This window comes from Monodelphis domestica, chromosome 4 (genome assembly GCF_027887165.1).
Source record: "Monodelphis domestica isolate mMonDom1 chromosome 4, mMonDom1.pri, whole genome shotgun sequence".
NCBI classification, from domain to species: Eukaryota; Metazoa; Chordata; class Mammalia; order Didelphimorphia; family Didelphidae; genus Monodelphis; species Monodelphis domestica.
The window spans coordinates 419220365-419229356 of NC_077230.1; the positions used below are offsets into that span (position 1 = coordinate 419220365).

The window sequence follows — 8992 nt, forward strand, 5'->3', positions numbered from 1 at the left end:
GTTTCCAGAAGAAAAATGGCAGAGCCTCCACTTAGAGGCTTGGCCCATGGGAAGTTGCCACAGAAACAGTGTGATGGCATTGACAGAAGATGCCACTGTCCCTGGTAAATGGCCGTGGACTCCTCATATGTGCCTTTCCACACCTGCCCTCTCTGGCTGTGGTCCCGTGGGGCAGGTATTTGGGAGAGAGGATGTCCCTGACTTAGGGGGGATGCTTTCTTGCTCTTTTATGCTATTTCACCAAATGCCTTGGCTTCCAACTAATGACCCTCTTGGGATGACTAGCAAAAGTGAACCCACCAGTGGGGGCTTGTGAGATCTGGCCTCCTAATAAATACAGCCCCAGAGAGTACCTTACCCTGGGCTTACTTTCTTCGGGAGGCCCAGGTGCAGGGAGGGCGCCCCGATGCCATAGAAAGCTTACTTTGGAATTGCGTGTTCTGCTGCTCCTCTCCACCAGCATCCACTCCTACCCCCCCCACCTCCTCCTGGCCCTCAATGACTAACCTGCTCCTTGCTTAAATTCTGGGATTTTATTGGAAGAAAGACACAAGAGCAGGAGTTGTGTGTGACGGATGCTCCCTTGGAAGGGACTCAGCGAGGCTTCAGGCGGAGCTCGTAAGGGGGAGACACGTTGCCCAGACCCGTGGACTTGGGGGAGAGGTCAATCTCCTCTGGTCTCTTCACTGCACACAGGGTGAAGTGCTGGAGGATAGTGGTGAGGAAGAGGAAGATCTCCATGCGAGCCAGGCCTGCCCCCAGGCAGATGCGCTTTCCTGTGGGCACCAGGCAGCTCTGTCAGTGGCATGGCCTGCCTGCCTCTTCTTTAGGGTCCCTCCCCATCTCCCTCCCCAGGATCTTCTTCCTCTGGCTCTCTAATTCATCCTCATACCCTGCTCTCCGTCTTGTCCACCATCTGCCACTAGTGGACAAACCACTTTACTTGGTGGCTCCACTTCTCCATCAGCCTAACAAAAGGGTCAGCCTGAATATTTATGGAACCCGAGTATTTTGCAGGAGACTCTTCTGATTGAGGGGAAAAGCTGGCATGACATGATGCTGTGCGCTTAGGTAAGGGGAAGGACTGGTTCAAGAAGCCTGAAGAGGAGAGCCATCCTGGCAGCTCTCTTGATCTTGGTGGGAGACAATATTCCCTTTGTACGTTTTCTAGTACCTTTGAATTGATTTGACTTCCTTAGTTTCTGCTTACTTTTTTCGCTTTTCACTATTTGTAATGGTCTTTTGTGTAGCTAACTTTTGATGGGAAGGAACCCACCTGGCAAATGGAAACTAGAGACTCCCCTTCCTGCTTTGAGGCATTATGGCCCAGAAAGGGGCTTCATTTTGTGCGTTCTACTCCTCGCCCAGCAGAATTTTGGGAAGTGGATGGATATCATTCTGATCTATATCTCACACACCCAAGGCTGGAAAGAAGTACGTCAGTGCCTGGATATGCTTTGGAGCTTCCCTGCCTATTATGCAGGCAAATTGTATTGATTAAAACCTCCCTTTGATCCCTGGGTGATAAGACATCCCATGTGGAAGTAAGTGCAGTGTGGGCCACACACAACTTACATCTGAACCCTTTCCCCCTTTGATAATAACAACACTCACATTTATAAAACACTTTGAAAGTGTTTTCTCAAAAGCTTCCTGTGAGCTGATACAAATGCCATCTTTCTTGTAGAGTGGAGGAAATTGAGGTTCATATTTAGATGATTGTGTGGCTCCTTTTCCCTAGTGATGCTTCTGTGCTTTATTTGTTTCCCCAATCCCTGCCCTCCCTGCTGCCATATTGCTACCATCACCCACGCCAATCCCTGTTCCAACCTAGAGCAAAGGGCATGAAGGCTTCATTGTTTTGGAAGGCCCCCTCATCATCCAGGAAGTTGTTTGGGTTGAAGTTTTCCGGGTCCTTGAACTGGGTTGGGTCCTGATGTGCTGATATCAGTAATGGAATAATGTTGGTGCCCTGGAGACAGGGAGTAGATATTATATGCACTGGCAGATCCAGACTAGTTTGGGACTTCAGGTAGACTAAAGTCCTCCTATTCTCAGAGTCGGCGGAGCTTGGGGGATGGTTTGGAATGGGAGCACGGAGCTCTCTCCCTTCCCTCAGCAAAGCAGCTACCATAAGATGCAGCTGTCAAGATGCTGGAGGGTCTGGGATCCCTGATCTGTGATGTCCGACTCCTCCACACTGTCAACCGAACCTCTCTTCCTCCAGCCCTTTCCTCCCCTCTTCCAGTGACTCCCCTCCACCTCCCACAGATAGATGCCCGTTTGAGCTGGGTACCTTGGTGAGGAAGTGGCCACGAAAGTGGGTGTCCTGGGTGAGAATGTGGGGCAGACCCATGGGCACCACACTGATGAAGCGCTGGATCTCATGGATGACAGCATTTGTGTAGGGTAGACGGTCTCTGTCTTCCAGGCAGGGAGGCCGCGCTCGACCCACCATGCTGTCAATCTCTTCCTGCATCTTCTCTGAGAAAGTGGAGGAAGGAGGAGAAAGCCTTTGAAGGGGCCCCCGTCCTCCTGTGGTCTCTGTTCCTACCTTTAGGTTATGGAATTTAGAACTGGAAGGATCACAAAATTCGACTGCCTCCTTTTATGCGTAGGGAAGCTTCAAAGTCTGGACGGGTTTTGCTGGTACATAGACATATGAAAGTCCAGGAACATGTCTAGGTCATATGGAGGCAATAGCCTTGCACCTCTGGGCTTAGTTGTTTCTGATTCTTTCCCTTTCCCACTCATATACATGGAGGGAAGGAAGAGGGAAGAGAACAAATATTTATTAAGCACTTACTGTGTGCCAGACACCATGCTAAGTGCTTTACAAATATCTCATTTGATCTGTGTAACAATTTTGGGTAGAAGGTGCTATTATCCCCATTTTACATTTGAGGAAACTGAGGCAGACAGAGGTGAAGTGATTAGCTCAGCATCATATAACCAGTTAAGTATCAGAGGCAAGATTTGAATTCAGGTCTTCCTGACTCCAAGTTCGGCATTCTATCCACTGAAGCATCAAGCTACTTTGAGAGAGCAAAGTTTTGGAATTGAGAAACTGAGGGATATTAGATTCCCAAGAGCCCTAGTCAGGTTCCTTATTTTTTTTTTAAACCCTTACCTTCCGTCTTGGAGTCAATACTATGTATGGCTCCAAGGCAGAAGAGTGGTAAGGGCTAGGCAATGGGGGTCAAGTGACTTGTCCAGAGTCACACAGCTGGGAAGTGTCTGAGGCCAGATTTGAACCTAGGACCTCCCGTCTCTAGACCTGGCTCTCAATCCACTGAGCTACCCAGCTGCCCCCTGGTTCCTTATTTCTAAGATATGTAAGGAATTGATTCAAATTTAAAATAAATGATCAAAAGATATAAATAATTTTCTTTCCTTCCTTCCTTCCTTCCTTCCTTCCTTCCTTCCTTCCTTCCTTCCTTCCTTCCTTCCTTCCTTCCTTCCTTCCTTCCTTCCTTCCTTCCTTCCTTCCTTCCTTCCTTCCTTCCTTCCTTCCTTCCTTCCTTCCTTCCTTCCTTTCCTTCCTTCCTTCCTTCCTTCCTTCCTTCCTTCCTTCCTTCCTTCCTTCCTTCCTTCCTTCCTTCCTTCCTTCCTTCCTTCCTTCCTTCCTTCCTTCCTTCCTTCCTCCTTCCCTTTCTTCCCCTTACTTCTGTCTTAGTAACAAAGGGGTTGGCAGATGGGATTAAGTGACTTGCCCATGGTCACTCAACGTGGAAGTGTCTGAATTCAGATTTGAACCCAGGTCCTCTTGACTCCAGGCCCGGCTCTCTATGTTCTGTGCCATCTAGCTGCCCTGAATAGTTAGTTTTCAGAGGAATAAATTCAAGCTATCAATAACCATATGAAAAAAATGTTCCAAATTTCTAGTAATTAGAGAAGGACAAATGAAAATAATTCTGAGGTTTCAGTTGGTATCTTTCCAATTGTTAAAAATGACGATAATTCACCCATCTTCCGTGTCAAGGCAAAGGATTTAAAAGGCACTACAGGGAGGGCCATATTTCTGGACACGACCATTGAGGAATTTGCTCCACTCAACTATTTATTTGTTATGAGTTGTCATTGTCTTCTTTTTGGTTCAAGTGAGGTGAGAAGTGGGAGGGAGAGGAAAAAAGTTTATTATCTAAGGTTGTTTTTTTTAAGTGCTGTAGCAGAAAAAAATTAAAGGCTTTAGACTAAAGCAGTATTGGTGGAGTCCACGCCTATAATAAAGGGCAAGTATATGGTGAAGTGACTAGAATTTTGGTCCTGGAGTCAGGAAGACCCGAGTTCTACTCTATCCTCAGGCACTTCCTAGCTGGGTAGCCCTGAGAAAGTTACTTGGCCCTGTCTGCCTCAGTTTCCTCATCTGCTAAATGAGCCAGAGAAGGAAGTGACAAAACCACTCCACTATCTTTGCCAAGAAAACCCCAAATGGGGTGAGGAACAGTCAAACATGACTGACACATCTCAACGATAACTCCTAATCTGAAGAGGGAACAATCCAACCAAGGACTTCATTTAAAGATGGAAGCATAAAGAACTCCTCAATCTCATAGATGCGCCCAACAGAATACCCGAGAGTGACCAGCAGCAACCAGGGACCAGGCATGCAATGGAGGAGGATTAAACATTTATATGGCACTTACTCTGCCAGGCACTGGGTAAAGCACTTTGCAGTTATGATCTCATTTGATTCTCATTTCCCCCTGGGAGTTAGCAACTATTATTGTCCCCATTGGCAAACCAGAAGTGAAATGACTTGCCCAGGGTCACATAGCTAGGAAGTGTCTGAAACCAAATTTGAACTCTGATTTTCCTGACTCCAGCTCTACTGATCTATTCACTGTATCATGAGAAGCAAAGCTGAGTAACATTTCCTCAAAGGCATCAGAAGCAGTTAATAACCCAACCAAGATTACTACATGCCTGGCAGAGACTGCACAGCCTAAGCCCCCAGTCTGGGATAGTTCTGGAAGGAGAAGCATGTTATTATCAAAAGTCAAGGGGGCAGCTGGGTTACCCAGTGGTTAGAGAGCCAGCCCTGGAGATGGGAAGTCCTGGGTTCAAATCTGACCTCAGATACTTCCTAGCTGTGTGACCTTGGGCAAGTCACTTCACCTCCATTGCCTAGCCCTTCCTGCTCTTCTGCCTTAGAGTTATTGCTAAGACAGAAGGTAAGGATGTAAAAGAAATGATAAATTGACCTACCACATGGGTGACCTAGTTAATTCTTCCCCAGCTAGACATCTTCCCAAATAGGTTCACTTTCTCTCCCAATAAGATCTTTTCAGGTTGATGCACCAAATATAAGGAGAAATTGTTTTATTGCTACTTTTTTTTACCTCTTATTTAATTAAATGTCTCTGGCATGAAGTAATTATGTCTTCTGTCCATCTAGTAAAAGTAAACATTGATGGGGGCTCATGAATTATGGCTTTGAATGGATACAGATACATAAACCACCTCGATCCTTAGGCAGCCTTGTCTGGGGGACCCACTGTGTGGGTGATGGGGTGCCTCTGGGCTACACAGAGATGGCAAAACTGACACCCCTGAAGTTTAAGTGGCTGCACTGGCGTAGGATCAGTGATCTCAGACTTTGGCACGGGATTTCTCTTGCCCTGGAAATGTGACTATCTCTTTCTGGATGCTCTCTGGGAAAAGCAGAAGCAGGAGGAGGAGGAGGAAAATGCTCTTTCCCCTCATCTTATGCTCTTCTGGATTATAACACTGAGATCTGGAAGGGTCTCTACGGATCATCCAGATCAATCCCCCTCCTTTGAGAGGCCCAGCAATGGGAAGTGACCCACCCAAGGTCACACACCTGCTATGTTGGGGTACTTGAGTAAGATCAGGAGTCCATAATGGATGGTGGTGCTTGTGGTCTCAGTGCCACCAAAGAAGAGGTTGTGGGTTGTCATCACCAGGGTCTCCAGGTAGAAGTGGGTCCTGGGGTCCTGCTTCTCCTGCGGAGGGACAATGGACCACAAGCAGCTTGTGGGCAGAGTGGTTATTTGGAGGAGGATCGGGGAGAGGGCTGGGGAGACGGGGAAGGGACCAAACCTTCTCCATTTGGTCCAGGAAGAAGTCAATGAAGTTTCGGGGCTCTTCAGGCTGTCTGCGCTCCTTGTGCTTCTGGATCTCCTCAGAAATGAATGCCTGGAGCTTTTTAAAGTTACTGAAGATGCGGTGGTGGGGCCCAGGGATCCAGTCCAGGAGGGATGGGAAAATGTTGTACATCTGAGCAAGGGGACAGGAAGGCAGAGAATGAGGGGTGCCGGTGTGACTGGGGGTTATTGCTCCAGCTTCCCTGGGGGCCCTGCTCCAGTCCTTCCTGTCCAGTGTGATGACCAAGTAATTTCAAGGACTTTATTGCCTGGTGGATGGCGCCAGGAAGACTTGGGTTCGAATCTCATGTCAGATACTTACATGACATTGGGCATTCCCCCTAGCTCTCAGATGAGATCTCTTCTCTGTCTCTCCTGTCGCCTTTTAAGGGCTCTCTTTCTTTGCAAAGGGATCTCCCGATATGTCGCTCCTTGCATTGCCCCCTCCCTCTGCCTCCTCACTCCCCCTCCTCTAGCTATGGGGCCCCCATGGGTGGGCTTTGATTTTCCGAGGCTCCTCTTCCGAGGGTCTGAGCTGGCTCACCTGGCCCCACTGGGAACTCAAGATCTGGAAGTTGTCATTCAGCAGGTCCAATAGGGTGCGGAAGTCCGGGTCCTCATAAGTGTACCGTTCTCCAAACACCACGGAGCAGATGACGTTGGCCACGGCGTTGCGGATGTGCCGCAGAGGGTTAAATGGGACTTCTGCGGGGAGCCACGAGGGTGGGGAGTCAGGCCTGCTTCAGGGCTCTCCCATCCCCGTGCCGCTGCCTCGTGCCCTCCTCTGGGCTCACCTACCCGCCGCCCTCTTTTCTCCTACCCCTGTGCCATCCGCTCCCGCCCTCGGGGGCTCTATAGAAGCCCCGGGGTTGGGCGCGCCCCGCGTCTCCGGTCCCGGCTCCTTCCCCAGCCCTCCCTCTCTGGCCTCCCCTTTCTGGCTCTGCGGCGGAGGTCTTAGCTCGGAACCTTTGGTGACAGCGAGCTCCTGGACGAGGGCAGCCGCCTCCTCCCGGATGCGCTCTTCAATGCTCCGCGTGCCCAGCCCCAGCTTCTTCAGCGCTCCCACCGTGAAGGTGCGCAGTGTGTGCCAAAGGTGGCCATTGGAGAACACGATTCCTGCACGAGGGGGAGACCCAAGGAAGCGAGGCCCGAGTCAGAGAGCCCTACGGGGGAGCCGGCGGAGGATCCAGGACGGGAGGCAGAGCTAGAGGGGACGGCGGGACAGTGAGGCAGGGCAGGCCAGAGATGGTCCGTGGAGGCCGGCGCAGGGAACCAGAGACGGGGCAGAGTGGGGAGAAGAGTCCTAAAGGGCACAGAGACACGGAGGCAGCCCTGGGAAACAGAGGCACGGAGGGGGGCAGAGAAAGGTGGGAGAGAGCCTGAGGAGAGAGACTCGGGCCCCACCTGCCCTCACCTTTGCCCAGGGTGCAGCGATCAAAGGAGGCCATGCCACCTCGACCGCCGAAGGTGTCTGCCTGGAGAAGCAGAGCCTCCCTGAGAGCACTGGATCCACTCAGCACCACGAACGGCTGTGGGCCCAAGCGCACCGTGAACACGGATCCGAAGCGCCGGCTCAGCTGCAGGTGGGAGGAGGACTTGGCTCAGGCTCCAGGAAGTCCTTGGCTTCCCTACCTACACCCATCTAGGGACCCCCATACCAAAGTGTTGGGGACCCTGGCCCTCAACTTCAGAACCCAGACCAAGGTGTCCCCAGCTCCCAGCTTAGTCTTTGACTCTGCCCACCGGTGTGACCTCCAGGAACCCACCCATACCCGAGGCAGCAGCATCCGGGCCTTCCAGCTTCCCCCCAAACTTGGCTCAGAGACCCCCGCATCACCACGGCTCCCCCCAGTTCCATTCCTTAAGGACCAGCATCTGTCCCCATTTGGATCCAGGTCTCCCTCCTCTTTCTGTGGCTCTGAGGGCTGCCCCTGCTTGACCTAACTGGGTCACCTGGGACCCCCTGCAGCCCAGCTCATCCCCCCATGCCTTCTCCTACCTCCATGAGCCGTTTGTCCAAGCCAGAAGGGCCAAGCTGTAGCAGGTTCCCAAGCAGTGGCAGGGGCATGGGGCCCGGGGGCAGCCGGCCCTGGGAGCCCTTTAAGCCTCTGCCCTGCAGGACCAGAGCGAGGAGGAGGAGGCAGAGCAAGAACAGGAGCCACATCGCAAGCCCTGAGCCCACAGGCGTGTGTGAGGAGCAGCCCTGCCCTGCTTAATAAGGCTTGTCCTGGGCCAGCCTCCTGGTATAAAGCAGAGCTCCGCAGCCCCGGCCGATCTCTTGGGCTCCCGTCCCAGGCTCCCTCGTCTATCTCTTGGATTTGTTTCCACCTTGGCTTTCTTGTCAGTCAGGAGGCATCCGCCTTCTCACTCCCCCACGGCAGACCCAGGGATCCGTGTGCTGCAAACACAGACATCTCCCCTGGCTGGCTCCCAAGCGATGCTCCGCTGCTTTGGCTCCCCAAGGCCTCCACCTGTCTTTGGGGCCGGGGTGCGGGCCTCACCACCAGTCCTGGACAGCCTCCATCAGTCCGAGTGCCCGCCAGAATTCCCAAGTCTTTCAACATCGGTTATTTTGACCATGCATCGTCTGTGTCTGTGGCCCGCTTCCTCCACCTCTCCTTTACCCTCTCACTCAAGGCCGCACAGAGGGGGAGGGCAAAGTTCAGACCGACTCTCCCAGCTCCTGGGCCAGGGTATTCTGGACTCTATCCCTCTGCCTCTGCCAACTTTAGCAATCCCTGCCTGGCTCTAGATTTCCACGTCTTTCTGTCTGTCACACATCTTTCTCTCCACATCTTGTCTTTGTGTGTCTTTAGTTTCCCTCCAGTGTCTTTGCTTCTCTCTCTCTTCCCCCCCCTCTCTTCTCTCTCTTCTCTTTCTCTGTC

The 8992-nt window shown here is 51.7% G+C and overlaps 1 protein-coding gene across 1 annotated transcript; it reads right to left on the reverse strand.

Moving 5' to 3' along the window:
• Nucleotides 1-518: 518 nt before the first annotated feature.
• On the reverse strand, nucleotides 519-8733 carry LOC100018720 (cytochrome P450 2F1-like). Its single transcript, XM_016422242.2, has 9 exons — nucleotides 8107-8733; nucleotides 7522-7684; nucleotides 7074-7223; nucleotides 6652-6812; nucleotides 6064-6240; nucleotides 5825-5966; nucleotides 2297-2484; nucleotides 1831-1972; nucleotides 519-776 (listed from the first exon to the last, which is right to left on the reverse strand). Exons 1-9 carry the CDS (start codon nucleotides 8269-8271, stop codon nucleotides 595-597), a joined length of 1470 nt encoding a protein of 489 aa, XP_016277728.2. The 5' UTR covers nucleotides 8272-8733; the 3' UTR covers nucleotides 519-594.
• Between the last annotated feature and the right edge of the window lie 259 nt (nucleotides 8734-8992).

What these genes read in the sequence shown, in the direction of transcription:
- LOC100018720 (XM_016422242.2), bottom strand. Translation starts at nt 8,271, where the DNA reads ATGTGGCTCCTGTTCTTGCTCTGCCTCCTCCTCCTCGCTCTGGTCCTG. An exon ending in CAAGTACCCCAACATAGCAG is followed by an intron (nt 2,485 to 5,824) that starts GTGTGTGACCTT and finishes CCACTTTCTCAG; the next exon opens with AGAAGATGCAGGAAGAGATT. An exon ending in GTGGCCACTTCCTCACCAAG is followed by an intron (nt 1,973 to 2,296) that starts GTACCCAGCTCA and finishes CCCTGTCTCCAG; the next exon opens with GGCACCAACATTATTCCATT.